Genomic DNA, 16909 nt, shown 5'->3' on the forward strand with positions numbered 1-16909 from the left:
TTGCGGTCGCCAATCCTTATTCCAATAAATGTTGTTGCTCCATGACGTTTATTTGAAAATGTTGCCAATGTTTGTTGACTGGCTTGATACAATTCAGTCCAAAACAGCACAATAAATACAAAACAATTTTGTCACAACATTATAAAACGAAACACAGGCACGTTTACGAAAAAAAATCTCTGGGGTCATATAAAGGTTGACCGTCAAAAGGCACATAAGAGACATTCACTGTCCAAAATGCAATTAGAAACGTTCATTGTGCTATTGTAACATCACCCCCAACAGAGAAATCACATTTGTTGTGCAAATTCACCAAGACAAAAACAAACACGTCAAATGTACACAATCAAACTACTCACTGGCGGCGCTAAGGGGGAGCAAGGATATCTTCAAACAATTTGCAGATAAATACAAACACATTTTGGGAAAATTGTGATAAACATTCACTATATGGGGGGGTGGAAAACAGTTCGTGATACAAATTGGAAAACACCCAAAAGTCTGGCCTGGCACTTGGGCGGGCCATCGCATATTAGAGGGGGGCTCCCCACCCCCCCTCAAACTCCACCAGCACTAGTACTCCCTTGAGCACCATAAACAGTCAAATATGAAATCATATCTATGTTCACCCTGTGTGTCTCGAATCTGCTGGTTCACCCATCCAAACAAATGCATGCGTCGGGTTTATTGTTGCCATCCACCGTTTACGGATGTACAACGCGACACCTCAGCCTGGTCAAAACTTAAGGTACGCTGGCACAGAGTAGTTGAATAACAGGAAGTCCATGCGAAAGAGGTTGTATAGCTTCTTCTGATAGAAGGGGCTGATGTTTAGGAAGAGCTTTGCAGCCATGTCCCCCGTGGTCCTGGCGCTTTTGGACGAGGCAGGAAAGCTGAGCTGGTCCGCCACGCCGGCCAGCCGTAGCACGTAGCTGGAGTCCTGCTCCAGCGTCTCGTATTTACCCACCACGTCGTAGTGGATGAGGCAAGGGTGGCACAGCGAGTGCACCCGCTCCCAGTGCTCGTTGAAGGGTTCCTCGATCTGGGTGGCCGGGTCCACCAGGTAATAGACGAACTCCTCGAAGGAGACATCGTTGCCTTTCTCCAAAGCTTCTGGCTGCGGGTTGGGCCTGTGCCGGCGCACTATCTTGGTGCCGTATCGTGTGTGGAAAGCCGTGTTGTAGCTTCGTGTGAATTTGTTTCGGTAGGCGGACACCAGCCGTTCGAACGGCTCGCGCACAAACACAAACTTCAAGTAGGAGCGCAAGCGTTGGTTGATCTGGGAAGCTGAATACTCGGACAAGGTGCGCAGGTTTCCGGAGACGTGGGCCTCATTCGCCGGTATGCCCAGCGGGTCATGGTGTGATCCGGCGGCGCCGGTCAGGACCATGAGTACGCGTTTCCAGTTGGTGCAGGCCACTTTGGGGACATAGCAGTACAGCAAACCATGCTGGTCATCTACAATCACGTGCTTCAGGTCTTCCGGGATAAGGACTCTACGCTTTCGGGTGTAGGCGCGACAGGCCTCTTCTAAAAACTCCCGCCGGTCCTGATGGATTGCCTGCACTGCTGACTCCACCTACAAAGGAAGACACAATGAAGAAGTCTAAGTGGATGGACCGAGTGAGTAGGTACTCGAAAATGCATCATTTGGAATCTTTGTAAAAGATTGAAATTTTAATTGATCATGCAAAACGCACCAACCAATAGCACAGGGGAACGGTTCCGTCCTGCAATGTGTAAACTCCTTAATAAAATTCAAACTAGCACGTGGACAGTGGTTCAAAGTTCTTCTCAAAGGGAACATCTTTGATTGTGCGAGTCTTGCTTGTTCAGTGCTGAGCTTTTATTCAGAAAACCCCAAAAGCGCTGTCATAAAGTTTGAAGAAGATGGATTGTTTTCCATCCTGTATACGTTTTTGCCTCTTAATTCGAAACAGCTTCCGAGATCGGCCGTGATACGCTCTCACGGGTGTCAGGCCAGCCCGAGAGGATTGAAATTTATATGCGCTGCACACAAGCTATAGTCTTTGGTGAATCATTTGTGACTGGAGGATGAAACGCAACCAAAGTGATTAGATTCCGCAGCGCAGCAACAAAGACAAACGGAGAAGAAAAAAAAAAAAGATGAAATATTCAGCGTGTGGTGAAAACGGCACACTGTAGAAGTCGCTGCTGGATGGCGTCTACGAAATCTGTGCGCATCCCGTTAGATTGACACATCTCTCCATTTGGCTCAATTCATCACTTTGTTTCCTAATGAGTCATTTGCGGTTGATATTTTTTTTATAGTTTGCTGAAAGGCATCTTTGTCTTACCATTAACTACAAACGTATCCGCCAAGATGACCACGGCGTAGCTCAGCGGGAAAGCTTCACGTGGATGTGCCACACGAGTTTTTAAACAAAACAATCTGGTTCCAATCATAAGATCGGTCCAAATGAAATTGGCAGTAGTTTTACATGACACTGAAACATAATTCTTGCCTTCGTACCTCAGTGATACAAAAACAAATATGCTCTGACAGCAAGACCATGCAATTTGTACGACGCATCCAACGGCTCTTGACTCGATTTACTCGATTTTCCTTCTTTTGCACTCAAATGTCACGGTAAAGTTCGTCATTGTCTGCTGCTTGACGTCGCCAAGGCAAACGCATCAATAAATGTCACTGAGGTAATTCAGCAAAGATGTTTGACCTTTTAAGTAGAAAAAGCCTCAGTGATTGGCATGAGTAAGACGCTGGGGAGATTAGGAGAGTTTTGTGTATCGCTCGGGATCTTCATTCAGCGAGATAAAACCAAACAGAACCTTTGGACCCGTTTTTAGATACACTTGCATGTACTGGCTCGGATTCAACAGCATAGGCTCTTATATAACCTTTATTTGATGAGGGTTATAGTCAAGAGAAAATAAATCAACGTTAATGTTGGGCTAAATTACCGTATGTTCCGCAGTATAAGGCGCACCTAAAAGCCTCCAATTTTCTCAAAAGTCGACAGTGCGCCTTAGAATCAGGTGCGCCTTATATATGGACCAATATTGAGCCACTACAGCAGCCAAAGTCCAAAGCCCCCGGGCCAAATGTATATATCTTATATATGGACAAAGTTTTAAAATGGGCCATTCATTGAAGGTGCGCTTTATAACCCGGTGCGCCTTATATATGGACAAAGTTTTAAAATTGGTCATTCATTGAAGGTGCGCCTTATAGTGCGGAAAATACGGTATATGAGAGAGGGTGGAATTTTTTTTTTCCCCCAAATTTAAATGTTAAAGTTGTCCTCCGAAATAGCAAGACACGTGGAAATGACTCGACAAAAGTATTTGTTAATAAACGAAAGCATCAATTTCTGGTATCCAGTAATCCGAACAGCTTTCCTTCCAAACAACGTGGTTTCCCTGCTCGCAATTACAACGGCAATTTAGTGTTCTCAGCATGAGGCCCGATTGTATATAACTACTTGCTAGCTCATAAAATAGTGGTGAGAAAACAGAAGGATGTAGTTGGTGAAATGGAAGTATGGCTTGCTTCCTAACACAGGGAGGCATTTCGTAAGAGGAATCATTTCGTTTGCATCCAAAAGGACACTCAAGCCGTGAGCAACTGGCCCCTACGAAGCGAGCACTGGATGTTCTGGGTGGGAAAGGCTTCAAATTAGAGGAGCAGGCCAAATCTCCCTGGAGAGCTGCAAGTTCTCAAGCAAAAACATTGGACAGCTGATATTAAAAACGCAACGCTCACTCTGGGAAGGAAAACAAATGTGGGTTCACTCCTTTTTTTACTTACCTGGTCACCGTCGTAAAGTGTCTGCAGAGGACTCCTCCTGGCTTTCTGCCCGTTGCTCCTATCCCCAAGTTGCTCCAAGGCTGCGGGAAAGTGAGGAAGCACAAAGTAACAGTCATTAAAACGTACTGGAAGGAGCACGGAGCCAAGTGCAAAGATGGAAAAATAAAACATTTGGGGTTAAAGCATTAAGTAGGTCCACGTGAGGAGAATACGCTCATTACGTTAAATCAGGATATGGTTGCTTGGAATATTTGGAGGATAAAAATAGAACCAGAGGAAAAATAGATAACTACAGGCTGACTTTCTTTAAAGTCTACAGCTCATTTTGATGATGGGAGGATTGGAGATAGTGAAAAGGAACGTGTGCATTTCAACGTGTGGTGTAGCTTTGTTGGTGCGTGAAAAGATGTTGGCCTGCAATCACAACGTGGGGACGGGCAGAATCACGCAAATTGGACTGTACAGCAATAATTGCATCTCTGGAGTAGCAGGCCACCCATCAAATGGGAAATGAAACCACTTTTGTCAGCTGGCAACTTTCGAAAGTGCTTGTAAACAAGCTGTTCTCGACTTAATACGAAGCAGGCAGGCAGGCGGGCGCACGACATGAGCCTTATAAACTATTTATCTGCAGGATCATTTGACATTTTATTTGTAAAAAGGAAGACAAAAACACAAATACCAAAAGATGATTTGTGAGCGTAGCACGAACGTGACACCTGTGACAGCTTGTTTACGAGTGACAGCTGCAAGGAGAAAACAAGCCAAAGCAATTTCCAGCGTTGTCATCACAACTAAATTTGAAAATGTATCAACACACAGACACAAGTAACACTGGACGAGCAACGCAGTGTGACAGAATGGACATTGAACGTTGGCTGTGATGAAGTCACTGGAATGTGTCAGGTTGTTGTCATGGCAACAGCGAGCTAACATTTAGCAGGCGGCAAGATGCGGGGGGCACACGCCGTAAGACTGGTGTCTTTATGTTTTTTTTATATTTATCTTTGCTCCTGTCTCACTGCGAAGTGTGTGTGAATGTTAACGGGCCGCTCGGCTATCAATCACACAGCGATTGTGAAACATGGAGGCTAGCAATTATATTTGAAAGAACATCTCTTGAAATTAGAGAACATTGGAACCCCCGCTATTTGCGCCGCTGCCTTCTGTTTAATGTGAGACAGTCCTCCCTTTGAATTTGCATTTGTCCAACTTTTGGGTATGGGATGCATTTCCCAAACAGTACAGTATATCTGCTGTTTGTGAAATCCCACAGCCCCATCCCACCCACTGTTGCTTCATCCAGAAAGAAAAAAAAAAAAAAACACGGTATTGGTTTAACCCTGTCTAGACCCGAACGAGCAAAGGCCTTCTCGCCTCTGCATTCCTGTTCCGAAACAGGAGCTTTTGCAAAAAATGCAAAATATATATAGAAGACGATGTGTGTTAGTCCGGTCCGGGTCATAAACGAACCTCTGTCTTTAGCCCCCCCCCCCCCCCCCCTTCTTCCCATTCCTGCCAAAAAGCTTTACTGAGCGAGAAACTGTACAAGGGAAGGCCTGATCTTTTTACCCGCAAATGTGTGTTTGAAGGGTGTTAGCGCAAAGGCAGGGCTTGTGGGTGGTGCCATGAGTATTTTTCGATAGCTTGGAAGACTGTATGCAGATGGAGGATTAGAGATCATTTGCATATGTAACATCCCATCTGTTGCAAACTAGTTGCATATGCATGCTGTAAAAAAAAGGGTGCAAGGAGTGCAAATGTTAGTGCGGAGCCTCACATATTGCTATAAAGTTTCCTTTCGGAAGTCACATGTCATTTTGAAAATGAAAAAAAAGAGGGCACAAACTGGCGCAGTGAGCGTACTGCAGGTGATGCTAAAGTTTGGAGCAGATTTTTTTTAAACAAAGAAAAGGGAGAGAAATGTGGAAGATCCTAACAATGCTAAAAACATAGCTAGAGCTGTCGCTAATGAATATTTTTTATCGATTATTCCATTGATTATTCCATGGATCAATTGGATAAAATGTTATTTTGTATGAAGTGGTATTATAAAACCACCGCCATATTTATTGTTTGGTATTATTTCGTGATGAAAACAACTATGGAACAATTGAACAATATCAATCAAGTGGGATTAATGTTGTGCTCAGCAAGCGTTTTGAAACTGGTCAGTTTGTGACTCATTTATTGGATTCTAAAGTAAAAGCAGATGTTGATTTTGTCATTCTGTAAAAATCAGTGGAGCATCACCTAGCCGCCAATGAAAAAGGCACTGTACCAATAAGTCCCATTTTGTAAAATCACTCTTTTCAGCACACAGCATCTAAATCTTGATTTATTGCGTAATGATTTTTATCGAAGCAAAGCTAAAGAGAGGCAGTTCAAAGTTTGTTTTAATATGTGACTGTTCTCTGTTAGGTCTGTCAACACTTGACTATATTGACTTAATCGATGATGCCAAAGCAGAACGAAAGCAAGCTTTTATGAACGCAAACTTGGGAAACTACTGCATTTAATTATGATATTATTTCACTTTCAAATCGTCAATGTGCCGTTGCAAATGTTCCCCCTCCCCATTGTCCAAAATTAAATAGATGTAAGATATAGATTGTAAGCACGCAACACGGTCAATGCAAACACTTGACAAACACGGAAATCGCGACCTATTGTTCTCGCACAGCACATGAGGCAGGTCCGTTTGGATCCATAACAATTGAATACATAACTCTCATTTCATGTTGCGTATTTTCGGGAGTAACTCCCCTACCTCTTCCCACCGAGCAGCACGGGAGAGATACGTTTTCTTGGCATCGGATATTTCAAGGTAGTCTGTATCTGAATGAGGCCATTGTGTGTGATGGCCAAAGGACCTGGAAAAGGTTTGTGGCCTTCGGGCAAATTTCGCAACCTGCCAGCTGCCACCCAACTGAGGAAACACCAAGCAGTTTTCTCATAAAATTGTTCCTCACCTCATTTCTGCGTGTGACGAGTTTGTATCATTTTCTACACTTTATCTACGTTTCAGTATTTGGACATTTTATTTGTGTTTATTTTACAAACAGGAAGCGATGCCTCTAAATCAGGGTTGGTGTAGGCACCAGGCATGGCTGTCCGTGGCATCTCTGCATCACTTCTGTCGGTGTGCTTTTATTACTTTACTAATTTTCTCACCAAAAAATAGTGATTTTTGGTGAGAGAAAACACACTCGGTCCAGCTGGTCGTTTGCACAACACCAAGTACAGATAGATCCATGCACGTTTTATGTTTGTGCTTCAAGCTTGATGGCTTGTTGCCTCACAGGAAAAACAAAAAAAAGATCTGGTTAAATTTTGTCTTGGGTTGCACTATGCGTACTTGTTATTTTATCAGCACGCACACGCACACCTTTGCGTCTATCCAGCATGTAAAACATGTATACATCTGCACGACACACCCACATACGTACGTATCAACACATTTATATTTAATGACTGTACAAATACAATCGGCATTTAAATGCCAATATTTCAGCGTCTTATGAGGACAAGTGTGTGTGCGCCACATTTGCATCCAGATGCACAATTGAGGTAGGGGCGCTTGGAATTGAAATGGGACACTTTGTACAAACTTTCAAGCTCGCGGCGGAGATGTGTGACGTCATGCACGGGGTGATCCCGATGCGTTATGATCCACTACTGAAAGGAGACGCTTTATTCCATCCAGAGCTGCTGCAAACAATAAGGCGAATGTATAAGTGTAGTTGTTGTGATTGCATTGTTGTATGTTCGCTTGTATTAAATGTTATTTCACGAGAAAGGTTCTGTAAAGCGATTTTTGGTTGCATCTGTTGAAGGCACAAAATAAAAATAGATGAGAGAATTTGCAGAATTTTTTTTCTCATGCTGTTGCTTTCTACTCACCTGGTTTTACATTGCTGTTGAAATAGAAAATGACCATTACGAAGCATCCTAGACTCAGAGCAAAAAGCATTCGAATGTTTTTAGGTTTCCTCATCCTGAATCCTCAGGAGGAGACCGAGCTGACGACCAGTTCTTGCAGGGGTTCATGCAAAAAGGTGTTTTTGTTCGCTCGGACCGCCGGCTGTCTATTTGATGATGGGCACCGATCTGTCTTTCTGACCTTTGCTGCTCCTTAACTTCCAGAGCATCCTCGCGTGGCCAGTGATGAAGAAGCGGGATCGGAAGCGCAGGTTGGCCCGGTACCGAAGCCAGTCCAAACGCGCGTGTTAAAGCAGGCGAGGCATTGTATTAAGAGGTGCTCTCGACGCCCGGGTGGCTTTTTTCCAAAGGGTCCGTCCGTCCGTGCCCAGTTAACTGTTCCCTCCCCTGCCCGGAAACAGCTGCTGAACCTTTCAAAATAAAACGCTCACATTGCCCTTCAATACAATTACAATGTGATATCGTCATATCATCATGCGTTGCTAATTTCTGATTTGGTGAAGCTAGCGTGAATGCAAACGAACACTGATGGGATTCTAAATATGATACGTCATTGCTAGTTAGGGACTGGAGCGATTAATGATAAAACTGCCCGACAAAATGTGATTGTGGGATATTTCAGCGTTCTGCACCCAGCTGTATAGTATAAAGAAATAAAAAAATGCGTCGGAGTGATTGTTTATCGTAATAAAAACATTTCTTATTAAACGTCTGTGTGCTTTTAATTTGGAGATGATAAATTGAACAGAATTGTTTTCCTGTAACACAGCTTGGACGCAAGAGACATATTCATATTATCTTTGGCTTCGACGTTGGAAATGTTTATTCCACAATAGGGGCGTGCAAATGCCCGATAAAGTGCAATAATATTATCCTGTAATTTGTTTGCTTGTGTGAGCAAGACATTGTAGTGCTGCAGTGCCCCCTAGTGGCGTTTGTATAGAAGGTTTGTAGTTGTAGGCAAAGTAACCTGCAGTTAAAAAAGGGGAATTTGGTGCAGTTTACTTGTAGCTGAAGAAAAGAAACGTTCCTGTCGTAGCAAGAGAAATTAATATTGATAAAACATAATAAAGTTTATGGCAATAAATTGTTTATAGCAAAAATAACCATACTTGTAGGAACATTTTCCTGATGGTACTTTTGCACCAAATTGACCTCCATGGAGCAACTAAAAAGCTCATGTCACTCTGGAGCAGTTAAACAGGACCAAGCCCCAGAAGAAAATGTTCAAAGTATATTTTTTTGGTGGTGCTTCCTGAACATAGCAAGATAAACCACTGTTTGTCGAGGTAAAAGAATGTTGATAAAGTCAATATCTTATCAATGAGTAGCTCCAAGGAATACAAAGAATTTTATCTTGAGCATCATTTACACCACATGATCAGTGGAGAATGGTTGAGTCACATCAAAATGAAAATGTCAGGTTGGGTTACGCAAGTTTGCCACTCCCCAGTGACGAGCGTGTTGTAAATTGCAAGTCATAGTGAAACAGAGATTGCGATTAACCGGAGTCCTGTTATCCAATCGACTGTCAGCAAATGTAGGTAGTTACTAATTTTCTGCTCACAAGACCTGCTTGGAGCCTTTTAGTGGTATCATGGGAACAATGTACAAAATTAGGACAATGGTACCATTTGAAAGCTAGAGATGATAGTAACTGTTCTGAGAAAGCATTAATGTTGTGCCCTTTGGATAAACCCTTCTTGTAACAACCACATGGATCAGTCGGCCCAGTTTGTTTTATTTCTTCAAACAGGCCGTTGGGCCAGAACAGAATAATAAATGTCACTGAATCGGCTCGTAAGAAAAGTGTGCATACTAAAATGGGCTGAATAAAAGAAAGCAATCAAAGGCTGTGTGGTCATGGCAACCAATGCAGGTGACACTGTTCTGTTGTCAGATGTGACCATTGAATGAAGGCTTCGCACCAGTGACGCGACTGATCACTTGTATTGAGTCCCAGCAGGGCTCTCTGATCTGGCCGATGTGAATAGCCGGCTCACTTAAATGGATTATTTTTGATCCATTGTATCTGTGTGTTGCAGGATATTGCACACCCGTGTTACCACACAGCATGCAAACATTTGCAGATTTCAAAACATTGTCCAAAATTGTTTTTATTTTTTTCTTGAGAGCTATACTACGTGTCCAGACCAAAAAAAAAAAAAAAAACAATAGATTTAGAGACTTGTTACCTAAGATTGGCTACATCTTTTACATACTTTAATAATCATGCGCCACGAAATAAAACCAAAGCAGAATGAACAGCTTTGTTGGATTATTTGAAGAGTATAATTTATATATATTTCAAAACAGGAGTTTAGCGCAGCACAAACGTGCAACACAAAACTACATAGAAAGTACAGATGGAAAGTGACTGTTTACAAATATGGCAGAATGAAATTAAGTAACAGAAGCATTAATGCACAGAAGACAGTACATATGTGCATGGACAGGTGACAGTTTGCCATTCAATTTAATGAGCCGTGTTGTGGGTGGGAATTATCATAGCAGGGGGGGGGTGTAGAAAATTTGGACGAAGGGTCTGGGACACTATCAGCTACTTCTGCTGAGGTGACTCAATCCCTGCCCACCAAAGCATTTTGGTTTCCAGGCAAGGACATCAAAAAGAGCTCAGGCATACAGAAACATCACAAGAGTGACGTGCATACCCTCGCTCCTCAGAGAAGGACACTGACCAGAGCCCAGTCATTTGTCAGCAGAGTAACCCCGCTGTTCAGCAGAATGCCCTCTTATCAATTCAGCTCGCATCCTCTTCTTAGCTCCTACTAAACCAAAAATGAGCACCTGTGGTTTTTCCAGATGCTGCTGGCCGCATTATGCAATTTGTCCTGAGAAACAACTGCCCACTAAAGGGAGTTGAAGGTTGAGGTTGTTTGGAAGCTAAGAGAAGATGGCTTGGTGGACCGCATGAGAGCATTCTGCTAAACGAGCAGGGTTTAACCTCAGCAACCTGCCTGGGTGATGTCACCTCCGGAACTTTTGGTCACTTCCAGAGTGGTGAACACCTGCGAGCGGGGAACGAAGACAATGGTTTCACTTCTTCTCACGTCGATAAAAAAAAAGGTGCTTTGTGTCTTTACCTCGGCGCAAGTTGGGTGGATGCCAATGGTGGCGTCCAGCTGCTCTTTGGTGGCACCGCATTTCATAGCTGCACCATAGCCTTGAGTTACTTCTCCTGCATTGGGACCCAGGTAGTGAAAGCCAATCACTCGGTCCTACAGCAAGAAAACAAATCAATTCAGGGAAATGAGCTATGTTACAAACTTAAAGGATGTTTTAATTTAATGTATGTTGGGGAAATAATTAACAAATGATATAAAAGTGGTATTCTCACTACATCACTATTAAAAAGGAAACCACCGCAATAAGTGACATTTCTAGAGCCAAGTCTTACATTATCCAATTTGTTGCAGATGATCTTGGCATAGCATCTGTTGTTGTCCCTGCCAGGCACGGTAAATTCCAACGGCCAAAAGAGACTGTGGAACACCTGAATTGAGTATAAGGACCAAATAAACAAAGTTCACGCTAGCAAGCAAAGGAAGTGAATGTGCCAAACGCTGCGGCTGCGCCGCCTGCATTACATCAAGGTTCTCCTCCCCGTACAGCTCAGTGGCTCTCTCTTCAGACAGACCGCAGGAGCCATATTCCAGTGGAGTGAAGACCGTGGTGGGAACGTTGATGTAGTCACACTAAAGAGCCGGTCAATCAACAGAGTGAGACATTTTCAACACTTTCAATTAACAAAAAAAAAAAAAAAAGAGCCATTTTTGACAGCTGTGTACCTTGAGTGTTGCCCCTCCATACAGACGCCGCGCCAGCAACTTCCCGGCCTGGATCGCAACAGGAGTGAGCTCCCACTTGCCCTCCAAGATGTCTCCGATGGCATAGACGTGGGGCACGTTGGTTTGCTCTTCATCATTGACGGGAATTTTCCCATTCCTTCAAGGTGGCAAGGTGAATACAATGACAATTTTAGATTTACATGCAAGATGTGTTTGTTTACATTTATTTGACATTATCGCGATAACCTGGTCAATGTGATCATTGCGGTTGTGACGCTTGGTTATTTTCTACCAATTCACCAAAATATTGGAATAAGTCAAGATAATGGAGTTCTGGTTCCGTGTTCTTCAATCAACGCTAAAAACCAAGACCAACTTAACCACCAAAGTTATGGTAGAATGTTCGTACGTAGAGCAGATTTATTCAACAGTAAATAGTAGCCGCTTGGTCTTGTGGCCATACTTGGCCAGCCCCAGCTTCATCAAGACATTGTTATGAGCGTCACAAGACTCAAGCATGACTCAAAGCTCTCTTTAAGGCTTGCCGTATGCTTTCTTAATCCCATCTGACCCTTTTGTCTCAATCGGCCAAACATCCAAATACATATGCAGAAAATAGTCTAACGTACACAAATACAACAATATCAATTTCTTTTTTAATGATTGGCCAAGAGTCATCAAATTCAGCCAGAAACTTGACCTTCTCTGTGTCTTTGGTCTTCCGCATAAAAGGCAGAGCATGACCTCTGCCGTTCCAACACAATGTCGACTTTCTACTCTTAAGTAAGCAGCGCCTGCCCACTACACTTGAGAGACATGTGACTGTGATAAGTGCTGACTCACCGCGACTCTTTAAAATGGCAACAATGCTCAAGATCAAACTTACTTGGGGTTAACTTTCACCCCTATCTTGTCCAGGCCGATCTTGTCGGTGCATGCGTCTCGACCCACCGCTATTAATACCTGAGGAACACCACAGAATGCTTGAGGAGGTTGATGGCATACGTTAGTTTAAACAATCAACTATGATGAATTAAAAAGAAAAAAAAAATAGAAACCGTTGGCCTAGCAAACATGTTATACTGAGCATGCATCCAATGGTTAGATGTCCAAACAATTTTTTCCCCCATTCAGAGCAGGATTGACTTACAGTGTTGTACTCTCCCTCGACGACATCATCATTCTCAGTGGACTTGGCTGTCACCTTCACCCGGCCAGGAGTGCCGGCTTCCAATTGCTCTATCTGCCAAACACAGGAGGAATAGTCATGAGGTTTGAAATACTAAACCCACTATTGTTTGACTGACGAGATACAAACACTGAAAATTAATAAATAACTCTCTCGACCTACTTTTATAGGGACATATTGCCGGATGAATTTGACGCCATGTTCCTCCATATGGTCACCGGCACGGTTTGCCATTTCCTGGTCAAAGCCGCGTAGCAGAATGGAACGCACCATGACGGTGACGTCGAGCCCGAGGCCGGCGAGGAAGCCGCCGCATTCTAACGCGACGTAAGATGCGCCGATCACCAGAGTCTTTCCGGGGCAGTACGGCAAAGAGAAGAGATCATCGCTGGGGGCAGAACAGTGGTAGGCTTCATTGGTAAAAGCAGCGAATTGCAAAGGAGGGCTTGTCAAACAGGGCAGCCCTCTCAAACATCCAAAATTAATTTGCCGCAGCGTGTGGTCCCAATAAAACACGTTTTTTCGTGCATAAGGAAGACACCTAAAATTGAGCCCTCACCTTGTGATGCAGTACTCCTTGTCTCCAGGTATGCCCAGGTAACGTGGTCGCTCACCTGTTGCCAAAACAAACTTATCTGCTGTGTAAAACGTCTCCTTCCCTTGTTTGTTTAATGCCTGCGTAGAGAAGACGTTGGAAATCTGCTGTCAGTGGACCGATTGCACAACAGCAGTTTTGATGTCATCATGGATAACGAAAGGAGTTTTGAAACACCTTTAGAGGCAAGGCAAAGGGGACTTTCAGTTCTAAGCAAGAGCTGGTTTAGACGCACTTAAAATGTTTCTCAACGCGAAAGCTTTTTGGCTGGTTAACGAAGTAATATGACAAAAATGTGTTTTTTGCTTTATTCCAATCAAGCTACATGGCCGATAATCAAATGTTTTATTACCTTGATCTTGTGAGGTTCGACGAATTCCGCGTAGGCATTGACATAGTTGACATTCTTGTCCCTGAGCGAAACCCTGTAGCCCCAGTTTAGCGAGCCGATGTAGTCGTTAATGGCCGTCTTCATCGTCTCCCAGTTGTGTTTGACTGACCAAAGACAGCGCAGGACATTAATCATTCGTAGTAGCACGACATGAACATCAAGTCCGACCCAACATTTCCTCTTGGCCTTTATCCATTCTTATAATAGATGGCTTACCAGTTTCATCAAATTCCCAGCCAAACTTGCGAGCGTCTTGCACGGCGGTACTGAGCAAGGCAGTCTGGTGCATCAGTTTCTTGGGAATGCAGCCAACATTCACGCACGTTCCACCGAGACCTGATAACCACAGGAAGAGTGCTTCCACATCAAATGACATTTCAAATATGGTGTCAATTTTCAATCTTTGTCAAAGCATTTTTTCCCTGTTGCAACATTTTAAATTCACACATTTCGTCCGCCACATATTTTAGCAGATCGTTCATACCCCAAGTAGTTCCTTTTGGTGTGGGAACAACAAAGTCCAAAACCATCACTTTTTTTCCCAAACTTGCAGCTTCCTTAAAAAGATAAAATACAATGAATGTTTTAACACGACGTTGGAGGCTGATGATGCACCTTGAGCCAGTCAGAAAACTGAATCATAAAACTCTGCTCACTTTGTGCCAGCAAACGTCTCACCTTTGAACAGGACAGTCCCCCAGATCCTCCTCCAATAACAATCAGGTCATAGTCATAGCTTTCACTTTGCCCATTCAGTAGCTGATGCAGACTGCCATCTTTATGAGCCTAATAAACACAATTAAAATTTACAGACATTATGAGCAATTTGCACACTTTTCCCCAGTTTGTCATTAACAATTGTCGTTGAATATCCAGCATGTTTTCTTCTCATTATCCTGCTGTGAGCTGCACCAGCTGCTTTGTCACGATGAATGCAATCATTTTAAAAGCCCTTCAATACATAACAGCGTTACAGGTTTTAAAGCAAAATGAGTCCAGCAATTAGTTGAAGTAGAGACGACTTGTAAGACAGTTGAGCAACAGCTCTCGCTCATACGTCATTTGTGGATCCTAACGTGCTTGCCAATATTGCTGAGCGCAAGGTCTCATCAAACAAAAATCCAGATAACCAATTAGATGAAAGTTTTATTGTGAAACAAGGAGAAAGTCTAGAAATAATTACCTGCATTGTCTTGTCACAGCCACCAACATGTGTTTTGTTGATAAAAACATTAGGAACACTCTTTTGTCCAGTCATCTCAAGCAGCATCTCCTGATAATTTGTTCCATCCTCTGTAAAAAAATAAATAAAAAAGTGTATTGCATAACAAGTCATCTGTGTTTGAGCACATAAAAAGATGAAGGCTACTACTTCCAATTTAAGATAAGAAATAAATACAGGAATGAACAGGTATGAGTTTTGCAGTCAGTCAGTTTTCAATGTTTTTCCAATGATCTTATTTCATCAGTCTTATGAACTTGCCGGCCAGCTGTTGAGCGCGCTTGACATGGAAATACGATTATAAAAGGGCCTCTAACACACTATGCTCGTCCCGGCCGGCTTGCAGTGCTAAAGATGCTGAGTCATTGTAGGGCTCGGAAGAAGGAAATAGATCTTACCCATGAGATCCAGCTCCACCACATTGCACTCAACTTTGAGTTCTTTGAACAAGTCCTTTACCTAGACAATTACAAATATATTCAGTATACTTGACCGCATATACCCCTAGGCTCATGATGTCATAACACGCAAGTTAAATGACCGTAAAATGAATAAACCAGCATTGAATGGCGGTACAAGCTAACTCGGGATGTCAACGTTTCTATTAGAGGTTTAATTGACTCTGTACCTCACAGAAACAAAAAATATCTTCACATACTGTACACGTTATAATTATTTTCACCCCAAATGCGAAGTGTGGTTTAAAAAACGCATTCAAACACGAGTTTTTAGTTTACAGAAAGAAAAGTGTACGAGAAACTAGACGAAGCCCGTCTACTTCGCAGGATAGAAGGCAATACTCGAAAACGATATGATAAAGATTCCGTATGATAATAATAAACATACCGTTACACAATATGGACAATAACTTTTGCTGAAGACCACCACTTGATTGGAGTCAATAAGCGATTGTATCCGACTTTTAAGTTCATTCTTCCCCGTTTCATTTTCGATGGGAGGCATTTTCGAGATTAGATATTTCCGTCCGAGCCTTCAGCAGCCGGCCGGTGTGCACCGAGGAAAAAGTAGAGGACAAATCGAGCTTTTTCTTGAGTTTTCTTCAAAGGACGACGCTGAAAAACAATCGGACAACTGGTCGCCTTCCCGTCTGCTAGCAACCCAAACCGCGCCCGAATGCGACGACGGTCCTCCCACTGATTTATAGGCAGCTATATGATGCGCTCGATTTGTAGTACGTCGTCTCCCGTTTGTTAGGGTCTATTTTTGTCCAAATGTACTCCGCCCATTCGTTCAATACTTAACCCTAAACCAACCCTCCAAAAATAAAAACGTCACCGGGTTGCCTGGTAACCATAAAACTGCCACAATTATAAAATTCCATCTAAATTGTCGCATTAAATAAATGTTAAATATGATTTACTTGGACGAAAAACAACAACAGTTGGACAAAATTGTCCTAAAGCTAAAAGAACTGACAACAAAGGAACCCGTGAAGGCAACTAGTAGATAGTTGGTATCTGGCGCCGACTGTTGGTCAGCACATGCAATGACAAGTGACAGGTTTCGCAATTTCTGGGAATGTTAACTCTGGTGCGCTTAAAGTAAATACAAAGTAAATTAATGCAATTTATCTCATTATTTTAACACATATAGACCTGTATCGAGAGAGGGGTTAATTATCCACGATGGAAATTAACTGTGCCGTCATTCCAACAAAACAGACCACAAAGCAAAGCGGGTTTCTACAAGAAGCATAAATATCCAATATATATAATCAATTTATTGTGCTTTTGTCAACTTTTTTTTTATATATATTAAAAAGTAACACGGGTTTTTGCTGAATATTTTTCTCACGTATATTTTGATTGTAAAGATGACAATTTCTTGCTCAGCGTCGTTTTTGCGTCACGTTGCTGAGTCATCTCCACTTTATCCGCTATCGACAGGTAAGCTTTTCAGGTGAGTGGATGGATCCCTCCGGGTTGAAGAAGCCAGTTTACTTTTGCAACG

The 16909-nt window shown here is 42.8% G+C and overlaps 2 protein-coding genes across 2 annotated transcripts; both read right to left on the bottom strand.

The window, feature by feature from the left end:
• Positions 1 to 29: 29 nt before the first annotated feature.
• Positions 30 to 8129, bottom strand: LOC133162077 (carbohydrate sulfotransferase 11-like). Its single transcript, XM_061291013.1, has 3 exons — positions 7694 to 8129; positions 3791 to 3870; positions 30 to 1579 (listed from the first exon to the last, which is right to left on the bottom strand). Exons 1-3 carry the CDS (start codon positions 7785 to 7787, stop codon positions 737 to 739), a joined length of 1017 nt encoding a protein of 338 aa, XP_061146997.1. The 5' UTR covers positions 7788 to 8129; the 3' UTR covers positions 30 to 736.
• Positions 8130 to 10173: 2044 nt separating this feature from the next.
• On the bottom strand, positions 10174 to 16131 carry txnrd3 (thioredoxin reductase 3). The gene is made up of 16 exons (XM_061291820.1): positions 15785 to 16131; positions 15337 to 15397; positions 14900 to 15009; positions 14395 to 14502; positions 14201 to 14273; positions 13933 to 14052; positions 13678 to 13820; positions 13290 to 13405; positions 12893 to 13118; positions 12692 to 12784; positions 12428 to 12504; positions 11542 to 11698; positions 11341 to 11448; positions 11151 to 11246; positions 10837 to 10971; positions 10174 to 10761 (listed from the first exon to the last, which is right to left on the bottom strand). Exons 1-16 carry the CDS (start codon positions 15899 to 15901, stop codon positions 10699 to 10701), a joined length of 1803 nt encoding a protein of 600 aa, XP_061147804.1. The 5' UTR covers positions 15902 to 16131; the 3' UTR covers positions 10174 to 10698.
• Positions 16132 to 16909: the final 778 nt, after the last annotated feature.

This window comes from Syngnathus typhle, linkage group LG11, assembly GCF_033458585.1.
Source record: "Syngnathus typhle isolate RoL2023-S1 ecotype Sweden linkage group LG11, RoL_Styp_1.0, whole genome shotgun sequence".
Taxonomy (NCBI): Eukaryota; Metazoa; Chordata; class Actinopteri; order Syngnathiformes; family Syngnathidae; genus Syngnathus; species Syngnathus typhle.

What these genes read in the sequence shown, in the direction of transcription:
- txnrd3 (XM_061291820.1), bottom strand. Translation starts at nt 15,901, where the DNA reads ATGCCTCCCATCGAAAATGAAACGGGGAAGAATGAACTTAAAAGTCGG. An exon ending in ATGGAGGGGCAACACTCAAG is followed by an intron (nt 11,449 to 11,541) that starts GTACACAGCTGT and finishes CCGGCTCTTTAG; the next exon opens with TGTGACTACATCAACGTTCC. An exon ending in TCCACCCAACTTGCGCCGAG is followed by an intron (nt 10,762 to 10,836) that starts GTAAAGACACAA and finishes CCCCGCTCGCAG; the next exon opens with GTGTTCACCACTCTGGAAGT.
- LOC133162077 (XM_061291013.1), bottom strand. Translation starts at nt 7,787, where the DNA reads ATGAGGAAACCTAAAAACATTCGAATGCTTTTTGCTCTGAGTCTAGGA. An exon ending in CAACAGCAATGTAAAACCAG is followed by an intron (nt 3,871 to 7,693) that starts GTGAGTAGAAAG and finishes ACTTTCCCGCAG; the next exon opens with CCTTGGAGCAACTTGGGGAT. An exon ending in CACTTTACGACGGTGACCAG is followed by an intron (nt 1,580 to 3,790) that starts GTAAGTAAAAAA and finishes CTTCCTTTGTAG; the next exon opens with GTGGAGTCAGCAGTGCAGGC.